We start from the raw sequence: 23,916 nt of genomic DNA on the forward strand, positions 1-23,916 counted from the left end.
CTATGTCTCATCATGTTGAAAAAAAACTTAATAATGTCAAGGATGAGGTACCAAGAGGAGGCATGGGCTTAAGGAATGAAATATTTATAGACAAACGGTACAGAAAAAAACAAGCTGTCACCTCAAAATATGTCTCAGATGAGTACTGTTATTCTTTCCATGAACAGAAGTAAAATAATCAAGACCTGTACCATAAAACCTTGCTCTTCTATGCTGTTAAAATCTAGTGGATTTAAATATGCTCATTATTGTATTCCAGTGTATGGTTGAATCAATATAATACAGAAAATGTGTCTTATCGAACACGGTAAAAATACTAATATTTAAAACGACTGCTCTCTTTTTCTGTCCTGTGTTCCCATCAGGACTTTTGATTTGGTTTGGTTTTGGCTTTTTGTGGTTTTGGTTGTTTTTTTTTGTTTTTGTTTGATTGTTTGTTTGTTTTTAATTTTGGGTTGTTTTTTTGGGTTGTTTTTTTTTTTAATACTAGCCTGTATTATAAAAGGTCTGTCTATTATTGAAGTCTGTCTAATGAAGAAGGCCAGCGTCACTGCTGAGGCAATTCTGCTTCTGTCAATGGAGTTTCTCCTGAGCTGTAACCTTCAGGTCATTTCTTTGAAGTTCTCAGTCTATTCTCACTATTTTCTTATTCTTCAGAATAAATTTTTACATCACATCAACTTTGGACTAAAAAGTGGAATAGATTGATTACTGTTTAATTTTTTTAAAAAAGAAATTAATTGCTATGCCTTTAAGAAGCATTAATTCCATTCAAATGAACTTTTGGACCTATTTAATTTTTCTATCCATAAACTAGGAGACTTATACCTTTTCTGAAATGCCAGACCCACGAACCATATTATTTACTTTATGAAGTCAATAGGTACTTCTCAGAGGTAAATTCTTAGCATATACATGTATGATTTTGAGAATTAAGCTTAGCATCTTGTCAGGATTCAAGAGAAAGATAATTCTTCATTTCTCTTTTACTAAGAGGTCACAAAACCAGACATTCATGACAAAACATTCTTTTCTGTTCCATTAGTTTTCTGAGGTAAGTAAGTTTAGGCCAAACATTTTAAAAAGGTATATTATTATGCAGTCTGGAAAACAGCCAAAGGAAAAAACTAATAGGACAACAAAAATAAATTTATGGTTAAATATGTTTTCCCTCTGCATTTTACATTCCTTTATCCTGTGGGTAGGACTACCTAGGCAGTTACCACAAGTTAGGCAAATTATTTTTACACAATAGAAATTCAATAAATATTCTTATACTGGAATGAAAGACAATGTATTTTTGATCGGGCACCTTTTGTAACATTTGGCTTGAGACATAATTTTCCAGTGGACCAATATACTTTCTAAAATAATTAGTTTGAACTTGCATACACATCTTTGATTGTATTATCTATTGCTTAACATAATTTGTAATATATGGCTTGTTTTGTGGTTGACAAGCTTTTTGAGTAATATTGTGGCTGTCTACTTTAGCACTACATATCTTCTCCATAAATAATTTTTCTCATGTGGCAGCTTAGAAAGTACTTTACAATACTATTTACTGTGTTACAGATGTGTTTGACAGTGACAGCAATGCGCTTTATAAATAATACTCTAAGACAAATAATAGTCTAAGAAGCATGAGAAAAGACCAGTTTAAAGAAAACAATAAGCACAAAACCTTTTATGACCTTTTCTAAGAATAATTTGATTTCTATCCAGCTATAATTTGATCTCTATTTGTTATTTGCTACAGGTGAAGAACTTTTACAGTCTTGGAGATAATCATGCAATATCTCTGTGATTAATCAAGCCTTCACTTCTATGTTTTTATTTCCTCATCTTTTGCTGGGGAAAACTAAAAGTTTCATGCATTTATCTACATTTTAATTTTGAGATTACTTCATCCTCAAATAGCTATTTTAATATTCACCATAATGATCAACCATTTCCTTCGAAGGCTAGTGTCTAAGAGTGCTTCTATTTTAGAAATTATTTTGTAGAAATTTACTGGCAGATGTTGCAAAGGTTTTTGCCCCTGCCTAAAATATACCAAAATACACAGACAATGTGACAAGTTTGTTTAGCCACAGACACAGGCCAAAATAGAGACATATGAGTCCCCATAGTACCCTGCATTTATTTGACTCTCCATAGGCTTTGTGACCTGTTAGAGTGTCTATTTGAAGGATTACATACAACTGAAACTCTAGAATCACTCACACTGGGAGAGAGGTGGGTGGTATTTTGGAAACTTAACTCACAACAATTCCAAGTTTTACAGGTGGCCCTCATCCCAAAACTGGTCTGTACCAAAACTGACACTGAAAATTGGATCTGGATTTTCTATTTAGGTACAGCTATATTTAAAAAAAAAAAAAAAATTGTGTTGCTTTTACCTTTTCACTTGTTTTTTGATGTTTTTTTGTTTGGTTGATTTGGTTTGGTTGGTTTTGTTTTTGTTTTTTTTTTTCTCTTTCTCATTTGCCTTTATATTCTTCAGAAATTCTCCTAATATATGCTAGTCACAGTGGAAGTGCCAAAGCAAATTTCTTAGTGTTTTCATCCAGTTCTAGGGACTTTGTTAGCTGGTTAGACTGTTTAACTGAACAAAAACAGTTTCTGTTCAGCTCTGCATCTCTATACTACCCAGCTATATTATTCATAGGCTCCTAGCAGGAAAATTTCAGATAGTGTCCCAATTTATTTAAATTAATCTAAAAATAAGTCTTCGGATATAATTATGTCATTACCAGAGTAAATGTCTCTCATGTTCTGTAATCAAAAAACAGTGATTATCACCAGATTGCTTTCAAATTTATTGGTTTAGCTATATTATATTTTTCACTTTCACAAATGGGAAAATCCTCAATACTGCAACTTATGAGAAAAAGAAAATAATTTTCCTATCTGCGACTTATCCTGGCAGAGAATTTACCCATGGATGGATGGATGGATAGATGGATGGATGGATAGATAGATAGATAGATAGATAGATAGATAGATAGATAGATAGACAGACAATTTTTAAAATATCATGGCATAAGTATAAGATAAAATATAGTGACTTGCATTTTTAATTTAGGACAATCTGACAGAGATACTGAAATCCATTTTCAAAATACCACAGTATTTAGACATACTTTGCAATTCCTCTCAACTCTGTTGATCATACTCATAAAGTAACAATCTGGCTTTCCAGACTTGATGCCTCTCTTGGGTTGTAATTTCTGTCAAAGATGAGTGTCCCTATTAAAGACCCAAAGTTCTTAATAGGACCCATCCTTTTCTATCTCTACAGCTTTCTAATAATAAAAAAATATTTATCAATCTCTATGATATCTAGTAAGCTTTACATAAAATACTTAAGTCCTCTCTTTTATCAATGGAAAATATTTCCCAGTGTTACTGGCTGTTCGTTTTTCTCCCTATCATTAATTATTTTGTGCATTTCCATAACAGTATTCCACATATCTTCTTTCTCACCTAATAGATCTATATGTTACAGCTCCTCTCCTCATATGAAAATTGTTCCAGGACTCTAATTTTTCCATTGTCCTATTCTTTTCTGGACCATTTCCATTTTGGCTATATCCCTTATGAAATTAGATGACTGATATTTACCAAAGTATAAGACAGAAGAGGTGTCACTGATTTATGTATCACTTTTTGTTATTCTCCATTTCCCAGGAAACACCAGTTCTCATGGAGCATTTTTTGTTTTGATCATTAGTGAGCATATCAAGATTTGTGTAAGATTACCCAAACTTCATATTTTGGTGTAAATTTAGAGTAGCTCCAGTGATACTTCCCAATATGCATACATTTCCACCTTCAACATATATTTCCGCAGACTGAAGTTGGCATTAATTTTTGGCACAACCTTCAGTTGTGACTAAGACAACTTAGTCTTCATTAGAGGAGTCTTGTGCTCCAGGAAAATATTATTTTAACTTAAACTATCTGGCTACTTCTTCAGCTGTGAATGTACCTACCAAAACCATTGGTCAGTTAGACTTAATCAGACAATAAGAAAGAAACATTTCTTCACTTGAACATTTCTTGTTAAGTTATTCTCCTCAAAGAACAAAGGTATCCAAGGAAAATTCTGAACATGATAATACACAAAAGGGAATAGAGTTCAAAATCAAGGGCTTAGTTAGGCTATTAAAGTTATATTTGGGCATTTAAGTGTGCTAAGCATCATTTACTTCCTCAGTTCCTCAGAAGTTAAAAAGACTGTTGAAAACTCAGGTTTTCAGGCACCTAAATTTGTACCCAGGAGCCCAGTTTGAAACACTCACTTCTGTATTCCTCATTCAAAGTTTTTATAACAACCAGCTGAGGAAACTAAGTTTAGGAAAAATGTTGGTTTGTTTGTTGTTTTTTTTTTTTTTTCTTTGAATCATATTCAAGACTGTTAGAAAATCTTTCTAAGCTTTAAAGAACTTGCTATATATCTCTGTATGAGACTAATATATCTTTCATTTTGATATTTATTTTAAAATACTCCTGAGCTTTATTAGAACACTTTGGACGCAGCCTTGCCAGGTTTCTTTGCCAAAAGGCCATAAAACATAATAAAGGATTTTCATTGCATCACAATGTTTCTCTACTGATATGAGAAGAGCCTTCTATGAAACATGTTATTTAATTCCAAATGCTAGGGAACTATATAACAGAATGAGCAGAAGGGAACATTTAGAATGAACATGAGAAGACGAGAACATTTTTTTTAAAAAAAGTAGTCTATCAACACTGGCCCAAGCATGCAACACTTCCAAAGTAAGAGATGTAATCCTCATGACTGGAGCAGTTTATATTTAAGCCACACAAGTTGCATGGGAATATATAGCGGAGAGAAAACCCACATTGCCTTGAGCTGAATAGTTTGATTGATCTAATATGTGTTCTGCCTCTTAGAGAGAGCACTGAATAATGATACAGGTGACAAGTTTTCAGTTGGGGCGATGGGGTAGTTGTTTGCTGGTTTCATATTTTCATTTTAGTATTTTGGTGTTTTTTTGTTTTGTTGTTGTGGTTTTTTTTTGTTTGTTTGTTTGGTTGGGTTTTTTTTAGTTTATGGCACTTAAAGCTCTAGAATGACAAAAATCTGTTATGCTGGGCTCTTCAGACGTCTGATACCTCTCAGAGAACTCCTTGATCCATGCTTCCACAATTGCTAAAAGACTATCACAACTCACTCATCTACAGTTTCTCTCTGTGTTTATCCTGTACCTTTCTCAGAAGGATTTTTATGTTGTCATTTCTGTATGACTTTGCCTTGTTTTTCATAGATAATAATAGTCTTCCAAGTGTACCATTTCCATTTTGCACAGTGGCTTCGACCCCTCCCTTGACCAGTTCTTGTGAAAGGAATTTCTTAAGACATTCTGCAGTGTCTTTGGCATTTGAAAATTGAAATTCTATCTGAATTTCTGTCCCCGTTCCTGTAAGAAAACTGTTTATTAAGAAAGACATACTTAAGGAAAATTGTCCTATAGAGTCTTTGCCAAGCCCTTCTTTCAAAGCATGTTATTTCTACTTTTTTCATTTGGAGCACCCAGAAACCACCAAAACACAGCAAGACAGAAGAAAGAAAAACAATCCCTTATTATAAATAAAATCTAGTTCAGTAGAAGAGATTAATCTCTTGGATGTCTACCTATAGCACTATAAGAGTCTATATCCAAAATCATCAATATTGTAACCCATACACATGTAAAAAACTCTGAATTACTTTCCTTTGGTTAGTAGCCTGCTCTCTCCATTGACTGAAAAGGAAGTCAAGAGTAGATGAGATACAGGCATCTATAAACTTCCAGCAGAAGGAGACAGATAGTCAGAGGAACAAATCAGTATTGTTAGTGCAAAGGCAATGTAATTTTGGCCTATATCTGCTATGGTCAAGATATAAAAACTCAATGATATTAAATTCAAAGAATCAAATATGGCTGTTGGTACAAGGGTCAGCCTCAGCATTGTCTGAACTTTATTTGATTTGTGAGTCCTCATCAGCTCTTTTCTCCTCAATTATAATGTCTTTTTCTTTCTTGGAATAAGACCACTCAGTTTCGCTTTTCCAAAAGTTCAGGCCTTAATTCACAAGAAATTTCCTAGTACTTCTAATATTTATACTTCCACTTTCTTACCTCCTTCCTTGGAGCAGAGGGTGATCAGAGTGTGAACTGTATCCATCAATTCAAGCTGCTGTTTCTGCAGGACACTGTTATTGCTTGTTGCCTTGTTTAACTGCTTCTCTAGTTCCTGGATTATGTAGCTTTGTCGTGTGACTAAGCTTTGTAGGTTCTCTTTTTCCTCCTTCAAAGTGGCCAGCTCCTCTTTGTGCCTTTCTTCCATCTCTAGAATTCTGTGCTCAAGTACACTAAAATGAAATAAAACTATTAGTAAATATTATCTCATGCCAACACAGTTAATAATACAGAAACCAGAACATTTATTTTCAGTGTATAAATCACTACTTAAATCAATAATTCTAAAATATGTCACATCTAATAATACAGCCTTCTGAGTCAACCATAACTGATCCCTAAGACTGCATTTTTTGATGTTTGCATGTTGTAGTGCCTAAAGGGCATGGAACTGCATATGTAGGTATTACTCTGATTTACAAATGTCCCTGTGCACAATCATAGGGCCAGTAAAACTTTTGAATGTAAAAGCTCAGGCATAAAAGCCTGAGGCAGAGGAGGGAGAAAAGCAGGGCATTGAAGAGAACATGGTTGGTAATAAGAATGGGTCAATATGATGAGACAAAAATCAGGGCAAACTTCAGAAGAGCTCATGAAAGGCCTTGTCACTGAGTGGAAGATAAACATTGTAAGTTATGGAGGACCATTGAGGTATATGGAACCCATAATAAATATACTTTTTGATGTGATCTGTGAAGCTGGGATAAGAATTTCACACCAGATGAGCAGTACCTGCCTTCACATTAAGAATAGTACTGTTTTCCCACAAGGTAAATAAGCAACTTTCCCAAAAGGTAAATAAGCAACTGCATTTTAATGTAGGATTCCCTTTTTCCTTGAGTTGGCATACATATCCCGCTAACACTCCACAGACATGTTTGGTTGTTCCACAAAAGGCTCCTCAGGCAGAAAATTGTTGGGCATCATACTATGTGACCAACTTACATCAATTTTATAATGAATTTTGCACATATATAGAAACACTTTCTCTGGATTAATATTCTTTTTCTGGTACCCTTTCTGTCCTGTGCTGGAAGTGTTCAATTTACCAAGATCAAAGGCATATCAGATTACATCTAGAAAAATAGTGGTGTTGTAGACTTAAAGGACAGCTAATATCTGTCAACCAAGAACAGAAGCATTTCCCGGACAGTGCTTTGATGCTGTGGTGGCAATTTAACAGAAAGGATGTAATAGTATTAGATAAATAAATGAATTCAATTTCACTGCTACTTTCTCTTTGGGGTTTCTGTTGTATACACCAAAACTGTCTTTCTCATGCCCAAAAACCAAGCAGTGGTTAAAAACTTGCCAACAAACTGCTTCCTGCTCAAGTCAGTCTTAGGTTTTACTTCTTTGCACTCTCCCTCTACCTTTGTTTTTACTTCTGGATAATAGATCAGTGGCAAAATGCCTGCATAATTTTAGGCCATTTAACCTAACAGAGGAATGTAATAAAATCCATATGGAGTTGCTTCTACTCTATATCACAGAGCCTTAATATGAGCTGTTAGAGATGATAACAATGCAAAGATTAAATTCAGGCACCAAAATTTGCTGTGTAAGCTAGAACGAGATCAGGGTTTTTTTTAAAACAGCAATTTTTTTTCTGAAATATTATAAATGTGTAATTTACAAAGATCCTGAAGAAAACATACTTTGTAATATCAACATGTCTAGTTCTGTGAAAACCAGAAGCATCTGGGTAAAGGGAGCAAAAAAGAAAAGATGTGAGGGAAAATACATTTTCCTAGGGTCCCAAACACAAAGGAGACTATATCTCATTTTAAAAGACTCATTAATTAGAAACAAAATAACAAGATTTAGTGGACTGAAATAAGATGGTAGAAGGTTACACCCTGAAAAAAATATGGATTTTGAAGCCAAAGAACTGTAAATTATTTTAGCACCTTATCAGAGCTGTTGCTGATTTTTCATCACTTGAACACTAACATTAAACATCATGTTTAGATTCACAGCATGGTCTAAATTCACATGGATTTTTTTGAGAATATGTATGTGGTAGCCTTTGAACTCTCTTATGCAGAAAGTCAGATGTAGTTTAGTTTGGCAGAAACGCTTGAAAAATCTTCAGATAGTTTTGGTTCTAGTCATAAAATATTGTCACAGAAACACACTTCCTTTTGAAATTTATCAGTTCTATCTACAGAATAATTCTATTCACTGATAATTTTTCACAGAAATTATTGAAGTCCTGATTGTGACTCTAGAGTTTAACTTTTCTGATAGATGAGTTACATCAATGCACTTGGAATAGGAAAAAGGTGGCCTAGTCACAGTCTGGAATAGAATGGGTGGGGCCAAGTCCCAGTCTGACATCTTACAGTCCCCTAAAATATTGTGTATTTTCAATTCAAGACAAGATGTCATTCAGGAAGATAGAATATAGCTTTATAGTTATATAGCAAGTAAAGACAAAAAAGTTCCCTTTATCCTTATCCATACAGTACACTGCAACGTAGATCCTTAATTCCACAGTAACCTATCTGCATGTCCACAACTAAATAACTTCCATATCTGAATCATTTCATATCAAAAAAAGAGCCTTTGACAGCCACAATTTATGCTTTGCATTATTTGTTTTCCAATGTGGCCTTCCTAAGGCCATAGTAAATGAATCCAGAGGGATGGATCCAGTCTTATTTGGGACAGCACTGTCCACGTCAAGCAAGAAGAGAAAAGCTGACAATGTCTAGAGCTTCACAGTTTGGCATCTACAGAGACAAACAGGAAGCAGATGTTTTATGGCTTTAATAATAATACATCCTAATATTTCTGAGTGGTGTGTCAACATGTGGTGGAAAGATGGAAGTGTCATAGCACTTGCTTCCTGTTGTTTTCTATGTAGATTAAAAGTCCTGTAATTATAAACCGCAAAACTGTGCTATTTTCAGGAATGCATATATATTTATGCAATTGGCTCTATATCCATAAATCTGTATCAAATAAAAGTAAATCCTGAGGATAGGACAACTCCCTGTATTACTGGGAGAAGTCCAAAACTTTCATTTTTGTTTTACTATGAAACAATGAGAAAACTTTGGTCAAATCTCCAAATGAACAAAAGCAAAGTCTTCATACAGATTGGGGATTTCTGAACTGGACTGCTCCAAAAGGAAGAAATCCTTCAACAGCATGAGAAAACTGCTCTTATGGCTTTTGACAACAATATGACCAGAATTATTCATTTGTATTGTTATATTAATATTTGTTATAGATCATTTAAATTAAAAAAAAAAAAGTGCTAGGAAATTAAAAAAAATCTTGAAACTGATTGAAAGCAATTTAAAAGGTATTTTGGGTTTCTTTAACTGTGGCAAGACCATTCTGTTGTCTCTTTTTTGTAACATCAGACAACCTCTAACAGACAAATACCATTAAGAAATAACTTTGCTGAGCGCTTGATAAAGATATTTTCTCAAAATTTTAAAACATTGTGAAGACAGAGTTAAAATTAAAATATTCTAATGATTTTCATTAATGGCTATTGCTGACACAAAATATTAATGAAAACAGAAAGAAGGCTGTCTCTATATGAATCAGTCCAACATCCTCAAAAGGCTGACGGAAACATTCTTTTATAACACTTTCCAGTAACATGTTATGGTTCTTTTTTGCAGTAAGTTTCCTTTATTAATTTCCTATACATTTTAAATTCCTATACAATTCCTATATGTTTGAAATTTCTGAATTTTTGAAAATACTACTAATCTTGGCACATGTAACTTTCATGGAAACTACAACACAATAAAAATAAATCATCATTCACCAGAAGCATCATATAAATATACATATATTTATTTCTAAAGATGCACACAAAGACATGTTTTTTATAATTGGAACCTTCAATTTGGGGGAATAAATCAGGCATTTGGGGAACAAAGTTGAATAATAAAGAAGAATTAGAAGAATAAAGTTGTGAATAAAAAAGTGTTGTTAACATGAATAAATACCAATAATACCCATTGGATAATGACACTTTGGAGTCATTATCTAGGAGAATATTAATTTAAAATCAAACACACACATGCAAATCCCAAACCCAGACAAATTTAATATTTCTAAGGATTAGCTATGTCTCAATGTCTAATGTAGTGATTTTGGTGGGGCTAGGAATCTATTTTCAATGGTACAAATAATATCTTGACTTTGTCAGAATATAAGCCCATGGAATGACTCAGTGCAGCCCCTCAATGCAACAGTGCTATGTCCAGTTGATTCAGGAAAAAACCTCTACTAATGCTGGAGAGGGTAGAGAACCCATAAAGAAGTCAAATAACGACTTCTAGTGAAAGCTGTTGTCATTTTGAAAGGTGATGAAGTAGAACATATAGGAAACACTCTGGCAACTGTCCAAGGGAGAAGGAAAGTCTGATTTGGACAATCTGCCTTATAAGGTAGTTTAACCACTAATCCATTCCAGACCACAGAAGTTTAAGAGATTTTTTTTAAATCTTTGTTTTCAGAATCCTCAGTTTAGTCATGTGAGAACAGGATATAGACCAGATCTTGGAGATGGACATCTTTTGCATTAAAATAATCTTTTAAAAATTATGATTTATTAAATATACAGATAAAACATATACTTTGTTGAGGTATTCACTAATTAAAGACAAGTCACACTAGAAAGAAGTTATTTGGCCATATATATGTAAGTTTCTTTTATTATATGTGTATGGGAAGACAAATGGGCAGAGGATTTCAATGCTTACTTTTGAGTGCAAGAACATTATGTTGGCAAAGAAAGCCTGAGACAGCTTCTTTGTACTTCCTTTTAGGTAAGTAAAATTTTCCCTATGTTGTTAGGTGCTGACCACTCATACTACCTTGGGAGTGTGATAGTGTCTGCTCAGTTTAAGGAAATATGAAAATATGCCTTTATGTCTCAGGGCCAAGTAAAGTAACAAGTCACTTAGCACCAGTAAGCCTACTTTTTATACCAATGACAAGACAATTCCATTGAAATCGCATAAGTGAAGTGTAAAATTGGGATTTATATTTTAGTATATCACAACCTTCAAATAAATCTTGACAGACATATTGTGTTTCCTCATCTTTCACAGTCAGACAGACATTCAAGAACCATTCTTGAGTCCTTGATTTTTATAGCACACAACAATTCTTGTACTGAACATGTTAGCCCAGTATTATTTTCTGCAAATTCAAGAAAGATTTTATGTTTAAATTTCATTTCATGATTTGTCAATAGAAGATCCAGAATTCCATTATATTTTTCCTCATTTGTTTCATTTTAGCAAATAGAAAGTTTTTTTACACTTGCATATTGAAACAAATGGCACACTATAAATTAAATGCAGCTGGTACACTCCAGGGAAAAAAAAAAGGGGAGTTCATAAGGCACTTAAGAAGGGAAATCTTTCAAGAATAAATCAAAATAGCATTTAGAAAGCTCTTGTGGGAAAAAAAAATGGCAATGGAAGAAACCACCGTTTACATTATAGTGGGTGGGAACCCACAAAACCAAATTATTTATGGCATAAGAACACTCAATAGACACATGATTCTAAGGCAAATGTGACTCTACTCATGCCATAGAATATCTTCCATTTCCATGGAATTAAAAAAAAAATAAAATTGGCCCCTCTTCCGAGCAGAGACAGGCAGTAAGGAGAAAGGCCAAGAATAGACATATTTCTAGTCTAAAGAACATGCACTGCTCCTTTGTTGATACACAGTGTTAATTTTATTTAAGGATAATATGCAAGTTACTGTAGTACATCAATGGTCAGTATAAGATTTTGCATTACTTTCATCCAAAATTCACTTCTCTGAATGTGATAAATATCTTAATTTTTATTTTATATAGAAAGAATTTATTAGCTCACAGTACAATATCTCTCTTGATTATTTCTGCAAAGACAACAGCTCCTACACTAGTTCTCACTGTGCTGTAAACCTACTGCAAAAGAAAGATCCTTTCCAAAATAGCTTACAGTCCACCTACATAATGTGGATAAAAGGAATTTTCTCTATTTATTGGTGTGTAAGTGATATGGAGAGGGATTATAAGTACCTAACTGCAAAGAGCTACTAAACAAAGCCTGATTAGTAATATGTAAATATTGTTTAAATTTAAGGAAGCTAAAATCATTGGCATGTCCAGAAGCCTAATATCTGCTGAGGTTACCAAGATTTGTCCCACAGTCAACCTGACACATACATAATTGATTTCAAATTTAGAACCTGCAAGGCCAAGACCACAGCTCTCTGTAAGGAGATGATGGTACAAGAGTGGATGATCCATATTTTAGTGTAATTTTAAGACTGCTCTCTCCCTAATTTTATCAGTCCCAAGGAGACTTTAAAAGAACCCACACAATGCATGCCAGGTCCTTGCTTTGCTACAGGATGAAATTCTCTGTGCTTTTCCATCTATCCACAAATACCTATACCTCTGAGGGAAGCAACAAAAATGTGCTTTTAAAAATAGCCTTCCTTTTCTTCTGACTTTTCAAAATCCATTTTATCATAATGTCAGCCAAGTCAAAGGTCAGTTTAAGTAAGGCTTATTTGTTTACTGACATGAAGGCTTTTTACTCTGATTCATTCTTAAGGTAAATAAATAAATCCAAATTATACAAGACACAGTCTCTTAAGCAGCCAACAAAATTTTGTTGCTAACCATATTCAGCAGATAAAAGTACAAGCAAGTACTGATATACTTAACTAACAATTGAATTAAGTCTATTTTGAAATAAATTTGTAAAATATGTAGAATGAACTGCCCCCTGCCAATCTGTCTGGATTACAGGGAGAGCCCACACAAGCAGTTTAGGTGAATTACCTATTTTTGAGATTGCTGAAGACAAAGTTAATCCCACATTAATTTATTCACATTTCTATTTGGTTAAGGGACATCTCTGGAATTCAAGGGTTTTCAGTGTAATTCAATTTCTTCAGAATAACATTTGCTGGAATTACTAGTTGCAAACAGTTTTTAGATTAAGCACATTAAATTGGTATTCATAATCAGTAGCAATAATGATATATTATTCAACCAGCTTTGCAACTAGACACATTTTACAAGCACATTTCTTCATATCAATATTTTTTATTTTTCATCATTACCTGTATTTTGCCTTCTTCACCCTGTAGCCTCTTTCCCACTATGGTGCTAGTCTGCCTTATGCATAACCCTGGGCAAGGTTTTTCTGCCTCAGCTGCCAGTTCCTGTCCAGCAGCATGGGGCCACACTGCTCTTTGGAACACTGACTGATCTCACTTAAAACAGTCCTCTACAGCTTCTATCACATGCTTCAGTGTCTGCCTCATCTTAAAAGCTGTTTGCCTCATTTCAATATCAAATGTAGACAGAGGAAGTAGAAACTTTAGTCCTAGTCAGACTGACCTCACAGTTGTTCTTTCTAGAAGGGAGCTGAGTGAGGCTGAGGAGTCAGAGCACTCCCTGTCCTCCCTGCTCACACCTGCCCATCACAGAGGCAGCAGTGTGTTGCTTCCAAAGAGCAGTCAGGAAGGGGAGCAGCTTTTCCCACTGTCCTGGGTGCAGTGCCCAGGGGCAGCTGCTGTGAGGAAAGGCCAGAGCTGCCCTGTGCTGGGCACAGCTGGTTCCAGTCAGCTGTACAGTGTGAGGAGTGAGGAAAAAAGGGAGAGAAACAATTCTGCAGACACCAAGGTCAGTGAAGGGTTAGGAAGGAGGCACCAGAGCAGACACAGCCCTGCAGCCTGCAGGAGAGGCCATGGTGGAGCAGATATTTCCCATGGAGGACCCTGTAGTGCAGCAGATATGTCCAAGAGGAAGCTGACACCTGTGCAGAGCCCATGTGGAGCATTTTTACCCTGAAGTACGTGAGCCTGTGGGAAAGAGCCGTGCTGGAGAAGGGAAAAAAACTGAGGAAGAAGGCAAGGCAAAGTGTTGTGGTTTGTTTACAACACCAATTCTTCGACCCTTTGTACTGCTCAGAGGGCATATAGAAGAATTAGGACTGAAGTTGACCCTGGGAGGAAGGGGAGGTAGAGGTGAAAGGTCTTTTTGGGTTTGTTTGTTTCTCACCATCCTACACTGTTATTGATTGGTAGTAAATAAGGCCGTTTTGCCCATGACAGTAACTGATGAGTGATCTCCCTGTCTTTATCTCAACAACGAGTTTTTCATCATATTTTCTCCCTGTTCTGATGATGAGGGGGAGTGAGAGTGTCTGGGTGGGTGTCTGGCATCCCAGACAAGGTCAGCTCACCACACATATTCTCTGACACACTGAACTGCTAAGCCCAGTGACTTCAGGTGCTGAGTCCCTGTGTCACAGAAAGGGAACTACTGAAACTACTTCCCAACTCTCAATTTACTACTTAAAAAGTTGTGTTGGTAAATAGTTTTTTCATCAGCTTAAACATAAACCCCAAATGTTTACCATTGACTTCTTCGAATGGAGCATGGCTATAAGTATGCTATAGAGTACAAAAAAGAGAGAGATCCTTCTACATGCCTTATCTTTGAATCCATTAAAATTAGAAAGATGAGCTAATGAAGATTTTATGTTTCTAATGCACTTTAAGGTAGTTGAAAATCTCATAATTTAATATTTTTCTACTTGAAATGCTCTTAAAAGTTATCTGTACGCTTTTACGTTACAGGAACCGTGGTCATATGACTAAGTTGTCATGAAACAGTAAGATGTAAATTTACAGTTAACATGAAAGGTGGTATAAATCAGTTTACATTTATTATACAGGACATAATATAGTCTAAGTTCACACCCCAGGTGTTTTAGTGAGTTCATAACTATTACCTATGCTGTCTACTTACCATATTTTCTCCTTTCATCAGTTGCTTAAAACAAAGTATACACAGACCACTTTGTAATGAACAGGGAAAGAGACCAATTACTCACTCTTACCTGTTTTTCTCATGAATTTTTAGGATTTCATGTGTCTGTTGTAGCAGCTGTTTTTCTAGCTTGTATGTTGACAGGGAATTTTCCAGTAGCTGAATTTCAAGTCTGGATGTTTGATTTAGCACCTTAAGGATAAATTAAAAACATTAATGTTTATATTGTCCTGGATATTTTGTTTTAGCAGCATAATATAATAATTTAATTCTGAATTGATGATTTGTCAAAAATTGTTTCTAAATCCCTTTTTAACCTCGGCTGCTCAGCTGGTGCAGATGAACTCAATCAAATGACACTGATATGTACCAGCTGATATTCTGGCACTCTAAAACTGTAGGATAGTAGTAGATCAGCAGAAAGAGGCAAGGTGACTGCCAAATAAGCTTCATTTCAATAGAAAAAACAAGAGCTGTGCCTCAGTCATGCATTCCTACAAAGCGTGCTTAAACCAGAAAAGTGCAAGAGTACTTGGAATGAAGTCAAAATGTTGCATCTGCTATTTTGTAAATAGAGTGCCTACTTTAGCTTTCCCCTGCATTCTCTCTTTTGTGGTGTTGGCAGTTCAGTGCCTTATTTTTGTTTGAAATCATTGACATTCACAGAGCAATCTGAATTGTCCATTTTTGTTGTCCTACAGAGCCTGAAAAATTGGGAAATGATTGATACACAACAACAATGAAGATCAAAAACTGTGATTTATCTTGTTACTCATTATTTAGCCTGACACTTGTATCATTGACAATAGGTAGCTGTTTTTTGAAAGTCAAATGCTGATCTAGTTTCCTGGGCAGTCCTACCTTTGTTGCACACACAGAGCTAAATGTACTAACCAAATGAAAACAAAAGAAAGACACATAACAAGGGTCAATCATCAATGCTGTTAATACCAAGAAACAGTGTGTTTCCTGGACCCCTGTGTTGAAATGTTTTGCGTGGTAATGCATTCGAAAGGAAAGAGTTTGGGAAATGTTCTCTGCAATTAACAGCTTTTTGAAAAACACGCTGGGAACATACCTGGGTTTCAACATCCGTGAGTTTTCTTGTCTGCTCTGCTGTCTGGGTGAGGAGGCTGGTCCCTATCTCGAGCATGGTAGCAGTGTGGTTCTGCACAGCATTCTGCTGCAGCTGCACCATCTCTGATTTCATGTTTTCCACAATGTAGTTCTCAAGCTGTAAAAGAGAAAAGGTTGTAGCTGTAATATTTTTACTGTTTAGGCACTCTGGTGTCATAAAGGGTGCATAGTTGGCATTCTTGTCAAAAGCAGAAATTTCAATATTTTCAGGGGGATCTCAAGTCTCAGTTGACCATGTGACTATTGGGGTAGGGATTTGACTATCTTCCCCTTTCAGTTAAGAGTCCCGAGATTTTTTTCAAATATCTTGGTCTGTGTCAAGGTTGCAGTGAACATTTGTCATGGAGATATCACAGCAGCTTCAAAATGAAACCCTAAAAGAGCAAAGCACATCAGAGGAAAACATAAAACCCTATTTGTACATCATAACTTAAATGTGAGTGTTCCATGGAAGAGATCCTACCATATCCTACATCCCTTGGTTTATGTCTGCCATTCAGGAATATGACTTTTTATTCAGTTGAATCCCCCGAAAATTTTTTCACAAACTCAGCAATAAACGCAGCTTAGTTTAATTGAGATCAAAAATTGGTCAAACTTGGTATGACATTGTCATACCAATAGAAAAAGAAGTTGTTGACCAAAAAACAGAAAAAGTTGGCTTGCTCCTTTGCTTTTTTGGTCTTGATATTTGGTTTGACTTAGCAAATTGTTGAACAGAATCTGGACTAGAATGCTCTAAATAAATTGAGTACCCCAGAGACGGGTGCTTTTTGTTGCAATTTGTTTTAGTCTGTGTAGGCAGATCCATTCCCTTCTCACTGACAGTGTCCTTGCCCTGCCACAGCAGGCCATAAACTCAGGGCTAGTCTATAGTATGATGAGATTGTTTCTTACTTACATAAGTATTGTTCTGGCTTGATGTCCTCCATAAAGCTTTAATATAAAGATAGGTGGCCCAGAACATAGTTTTCAATACCTTCCACTCCAATAACCAGTTGGAGTCCAGCTGGTTGAAACCCAGTGAAGATTTAGTCCTTAGTAGTTAGTCACTGTGACAGGTAAGTTGCACAACTAAATAGTAAGAACCAGATGGAGTTGATTTAAATACTGCAAAAAGGAATGGTAGTCAGATACAGAGTGTGATTAATAAGAATGGCTGCTTCCATTTTTTCCATAGGTATACCTGTGCCTAGGGGCCACGACTGTTAGATATTCTAATGAGTCACTTCAGCTGACTGAAAATTATTACAAGTTTGATCATTTATGTGGACCTGCTAGTTTTATGAACATGATTACTGAAACAGGACACTGTCACAATGTAAAATATTTTCTGATAAGACAGTTGTTGATGATTTATTTGTTTGTTTGTTTATCCCATTCTGAAGAAACAATAACCATTATGGTCAAAACTAAAGTGATCCTACAGTTTCAGAAAACAAAAAACTTTGCTTGAATTGCCAGGTAACCACTCTGGACTGAAAACCTGGAGAGTGTTTTAAGTGGTTAGTAACATTTATTTTTGAATAGTTTGATAGGTATTTAAATGAGATTAAACAGCCAAAGAAAACTGTATTGCAAAGTAATGTCTACAATGGATGTCACCATTTTCCCCTCCCAGTGTAAGTTTAATGCTTTGGTTTATTACTGTGAGATATTTTGCAGATATTAAGCTGGTTCAAAGGGGAGTTTATTTATCCATTGCATTTCTAGAACATTATTTTATTTAAAGAAGTATTTTGCCCATATAACTTTTTCTCATAAGATAATTTATTTTTAGTCACCCTTTTCTTCTCCTTTTTCTAAACAGTTTTGGTTTTTTCCCCCAAACTATCTGTTGATTGCAAATAGTCCTTGTGAATGAGCCCCTTAAACTGGGTGATTGTCCTTTTCCACATTCAGGTCTAGAATATGGAGACTGATTCTGGGACATTTGAACAAGAAGTTTAATTTCTCTGATGAATTTTGCTTCCTAATGAAATACAGGGTTCTCCAGTCATGGTACTGCTCATGACAGGTTGTCAACACACACATTTCCTCACATCCAATGTCTTTTGTTTGCAGGTAGGAACATAGCATGTCTGTGCCATAGCTGTACAGTGCTTGATTTGCTAGTCTGGAGCTTTCCGAAACTGCCTTGCTGTGCGTGAGGAACGATGTACATATGTGCAATGGATGCCTCTGAAAACCACTGCAAAATTGGTAACAGCATTTATTGCACATCAGAAATTAGATGTTTTCACATAAAATGCCCAGAGATAGGGGAAAAATATAAAAATAAATGTATATTTTAAAATAATTTTCTTTGCCTGTTACTTTAGTCACAGAGGATTGTGATTTTGATTGCATCTGTGTGGAACTACAGCAGATTTGACTAGCAAAAACACAATCACAGATTGAGGCAAAATGTATAACTCATACTTTTAATTATTCCAGTCTAACACTGTCCCTATGGTATCCAGTCTTTGGCAATTGCCCTCCGTTACTCACCCCTAAAACAGCCTCAAATTGAATCTGAGGCTGACTCCTTATAACAACAAAGCTGACTTTCCTGTTTCAGAATTACTCATTAAATGCTTTTGTAAATATTTGTTGTTAAGAATACCACCACAATAGTTTCTGTAAGCCCGTCTCTGGAGTATCAAGGGCTATTCACTCAGGCAAAGGGGGGGTTGAACAAAAACTGAAATAATATAGGGGTTTTGTTACATTAATTCCCCTTCCTTCCTCCCTTTACCTACTTCTTTTAGTTTGCTCTGTAGATTTATTGGTTGCAATACTGGCCCTGCTAAAATCAATGCCAAAATTTCCATTGGCTTCAATAGGCCAAGATTTCACCTATTATTTTTATTGCAGGAAGCCAACAATTTACCAGGTTCATTATGACCAAGCATGGAATTTCATCTGAAGCCTTGCCTTCTCTGGAGGCCTTGTATTAAGCATATGAACTGAGCTTTCTTTGTGGTTAGTTAAGAGCAATAGCATCTATTTACTGGGTGATAAAAGGATCCTTGCAGGGTGGCCTCACCGAAGATTTGACACATGGAAACCTATTCACAGAAGCAAATTAAAGAACATTTAGGGGTTTAAGTAATTTTCTAGAACCTCTCATCCTATAATTAAGCTAAATTCAATTCCTCCAGACACTCTGAATTAAACAAGTCCTTAAATTACTGTATCTACTTATTTCAGCTACCTTTTTTTTCAAAAGTGAAACAGAATTATATTCTGCATTCTTTTCCCCTCATCCCACCCCTCCAATTATATGGGTTTCCACAGTAAATTGATGTCCTTGTTATTAATTTGGCTGCATCTGCTTTCAGTAAGACTCATTACATTGCGGAGGAGTTATGGGTAATGCTGAATTACTGGTGGGATGCATAAGAATGTTGTAACATTCTCAGAAATAAAACTGTCAGAAGATCCAGTGTTATTGGTAAATAAACATTCCAGAGGATTATATATTAAAAGTATCTAGCCTTTTCTGGACAATGTCTATTGAATAACCTTCATAGAAACCACCAAAGCACTAATAGAACTATTAAAATGGAAACAGTATCTTAGGGTCTATGTAATGATAAAGGTTTTTGGCAGATGGCTTATAAATAAAATAAGAGCTTTTTCTTTTACTTTGATCAAATAATGCTGGTCCCAGGTAACAGCTATATGTTAAGAATCAGTATGATTCCCATAAGATGTTTTCATGCAGTGTCTTACAACAAGAATACAAGTTAAAGTAACCATAGACTGTTCTCCTCCTACCATGGACTGCACATCAGAAAGACAATGACCAGTGTTATTTTGTAAGAGTGGTTTTGTGTTGTCTTGCTTTGAAAACATGAATAAGTACTAGTAATGCTACACCACAACACAACCAATGAAAGTTCAATTCTTCTTTCTTTATTTTTCTGTTTGAGGGAAGGTCATCCCTCCTCACAGTGACAAACTGCTCAGGGAATGAGACAGAAAAATGACATTTGATGTGACTTGTGTTTTATAAATACACAAACAGCCTTAATGGGAATAAACTGGAAGAAGTAGAAATATATAGAATACCTTAGAATTTATTTGAGATTTGAAGAAGTAGAAAGGAGTTAGGAAAGACTTTGGCACTGAGAAAAGTTGTTTTATTCATGTATTGAAAAAGCCAATATTGCATTTATTTAAAAATACATTCTATCAGCTATTTGTCAATGAGGGAAAAATGATAAAATTAATAATTTACAATGATTCAACCTTCATGTATTACAAATCCAATGAGTAGAGAACAACAACCATTGCACAATTTCTGTTGGTATACGATTACAGGACTCAAGGACAATGAACAGGGATGGCACATAAAGGCAATGAATAATGCACAAATGCTAAAACTCTAATCTGTACCACTTTTGAAACAACCTTACCTGATTACCTACATTAAGATCATAAAGGATCATACGGATAACTTCAGTAAATTTATGAAAACCACCTTGAAAGCTGAAGTGAAAGCTTTAAGTGACTGCTGCTAAAATTGGACTGACAGAAAGGCATGTTGGGATATGTGGTATATGGGGCTTTCACAAAATCATTGGTTATGAAATATACTGGTTATGAAATACATTGGTTATGAAATATATTTCAATTCTAAGAGGAACCAGAAAACTAATGCACCAAATCTATACGTAGTCAAACAAACACTTATGAGGAAAGCTGGCTGTAAAACCTATATTTCCTTTTTTTTTTTTAATTCAATGTACCCAGATTTCTAGCCTTAAAGCAACAAGAAAAAAAGCCTGTTAGTTTTCCAGTTGCATGTTAATAAAAGTAAATATTAGCATGATACTTGCACAATTATTCTGTACTTGTTTTTGCATTTTCATAAGTTCCTGTAATATTGCAACTCATCATTTTGACTTCTTGTTCAGATATTTTTGTATCTCAACCCTCAATCACAGTAGTGTGGTTTCCCAAATTCTGTTCCTGACAGAGAAACAAACAATGACTTGCAGGGAATGCAAGATACTTTTCCTTAAATCCTTGATTCCTTGAATGTCTGATTCTTTGGCATATCATATATTTACTGTCTGGCTATAAGGCATAATTCAATAGATGCAATTCCACTGTGACTAGTGAAACCACAGCTGCATTCTCGTCACACAATGACTAAACATTGTTTGATTCAGCCCCAACGGAGTGATACTGAGATTTCTTGTCTGGTTGATTTCCAATATACTAATGACACTTGCTCTCATGGAAGTTGAGCTTGGGTTTTTATCAACCTTCAGTAAAATAAAAGTGTGCTAGAAATGTAGAAGAATCTTTCCGCTACCTAAAAAACAAACAAACCAAAACCCCAAATCAAGCAGGTCTTCCTCTTCAGATAAAGACAGGACATCTTTTTGTCAGAAGAAATCAGGGATAACACATGTATTAGATTGTTCCAAAACAGGTGAAGTAATCTTTCTGTTGCATTTAGCATCAGTATAGTGTCTGCAGCAGTTTTGTTTTCAGTTCTGTGTGTTGCAATTCAAGAAAGATGCACATTATTTGGGAAAGTATACAGAAGACCAAGAGTTGTCATAAATTTAAAAAATTGAAATACTTAGAAATGCTTAGCATGATAGGAAGACTAACAAGAAAATAACTTACTGGACAAACACAATAATGAAAAGGGAAAAGACCCATCTCCTAATGAAACTTTTTGAAGGAAGTCAAGAAAACAGAAGAGTCCCATGAATTAAAATGACAAAAATTTAAAAAATAACAATCAAACAAACAAAAAATCAAACCAAGAAAAGCAAGCCACACATAATGATATGAATAAAAGGAACTCTTCTGGATAGACCAAATCAATCAAATTAGGACATTCATTGAGGAAGTTTCTGAATGTATGAATATTCCTCCTTAGGGTGGTACTCTGTAGAACCATCTGAGAAATTATTTCATTAACTACCTCTGCAATTATAAACTGTCAGAAATTTCTTAAACTCAAGTTACTTTTATTAGGGTGCTTTTGAAACTGTGATTTTTTAAAAAATTGATCAATTTGCAGATATCCAAGCTTATGTCAATGGTATCTTGGCATCTTTGTACCATTTTATGTTATTCAGTAAAGTACATAAAATGTAACAGGGAGTAACTAATAATGATGGTGGAAGAATATGCTGTGTGGCATCCCACTAAAATCTTGGGAAACTGGAAAGGGAAGTATTTTTTTATGAATTACTGTACTTTATTATGACTAGAAATACAAGATATGGGCAACACATAGTTCTTTGTTTCAAGATATTTAAGGACATCCCAAGCTAGGTTTACCCAATAGCGTAATTTGCAAATATGAATTTCAGTTCCTCATTATGTGGCAAGAAATATTTCCAAATTTCTTTTCAGTTTTATGTCATTCTAAAAGCTTAGCCATTTCTAGACCTAAACCCCCAAAATAATTATTATTAAAATTTGTCACTTGAAATGCCTTGTTACCTCTTCTACAAAAGAATACAAAACATATAGGAATAAATTTCAATTACTTTAGTATGAATATTAGTTAATACAACTCATTTTTTAACCTTAAGGCTTAATAAAATCAATAAGCAGCATAACTGAGAATTGCATCAAACATGATTAAATGGGTCCCACAAGGAAGCTTCTGATAACATTTAATCATAACAATATGTTCTCATTTTCTACTGATTAGTAATATTTCTGGTTCAAAGAATTATCTTGTTGAATGTTAACATTTATATATTTTGTTACTGTGTGGATGATATTTTTCTTTCTTGATCATTTTCTAAACCACTTAGTTTTATAAACTAAATTCATTTGGTTTTACAGTTGACTGAAAATATGAACCATCCTCAATATACACTGAAAAGAAAAGACATAGTTGTGAAAAATGCAACATCTGTCATATCACCCTAAGCACATTAATATCTGCAAGGGATTTTTTTTTAAAAACAATTTTCTATTAGAATGTGGAACTAATTAATTTCTTTAGAAAATATACTTTTGGTGCGGTCTAATTTTCAGAAACACTAATTTTGGAACAACTTCTGTGTAGAAGAATATTTAAACAGCTTTTGGCTCGTTCCTAGCTTATGCACATATCACATAATCAAAACTAGTTCCACTGAAATATCTCCTTACTGCATTGAATATGGTTCTTGAAAAATGTAATCTTAAACTGCATAAATAGTTCTGGTTGCTATATTCTCTGCCAGCTTATATCTAAACTTTCAATGAACCTGGGAAGCTGGAATATAGTTTGGAATCTATATGTGTTATAGGAGATAGTATAATATGATTTAACATTGTACTACTTAATCTATTTTTAATTCTGCTTAGTTTCTGACACTCCCCACTATGACATATGGGCATACTTTTCTGAGAGAGGTTGTGAAATTAAGACTTAATGGTTTTATGCTCTAGTCTTTCAACAATTTTTTTTTTATTATATATATATAGATATATAGATATATAGATATATCTCACAGAAGCTGAATCTCTTTATTCATTGCCATGTGCTCTGCCTTCAGCTCTTCAGTTCTGTCTTAGGATCTTCCTGATGAAAAGATCACAAATTCTTTTTTTATTACCATTTTTCTCTCTTTCCTGTGCAGGTTGCAGGTTACCATTCTGCCTATCATTAACCTGATATGAAGTCTCAAAGTCAACTGAAGATACAGTACATTTTATCAACTGCCAACAAAGTCTCAATTTTTAATCCTTTTTGAAAGCTTAAATTGGAAGTTTAGATGGCAT

General features: G+C 34.8%; 1 protein-coding gene across 1 annotated transcript in view; it reads right to left on the reverse strand.

Annotated features, from left to right (window-relative positions):
- Window positions 1–23,916, reverse strand: part of ANGPT1 (angiopoietin 1) — a 149,302-nt gene that overhangs the window by 63,711 nt on the left and 61,675 nt on the right. The window contains exons 2-4 of the mRNA XM_053981156.1: window positions 16,121–16,276; window positions 15,113–15,234; window positions 6,156–6,388 (exon numbers count right to left, since the gene is read on the reverse strand). Of these exons, the coding sequence (XP_053837131.1) occupies window positions 6,156–6,388; window positions 15,113–15,234; window positions 16,121–16,276 (511 nt within the window). The remainder of the gene's footprint in view (window positions 1–6,155; window positions 6,389–15,112; window positions 15,235–16,120; window positions 16,277–23,916) is intronic.

The sequence above is a fragment of the Vidua macroura genome, chromosome 1 (assembly GCF_024509145.1).
Source record: "Vidua macroura isolate BioBank_ID:100142 chromosome 1, ASM2450914v1, whole genome shotgun sequence".
Classification (NCBI taxonomy): Eukaryota; Metazoa; Chordata; class Aves; order Passeriformes; family Viduidae; genus Vidua; species Vidua macroura.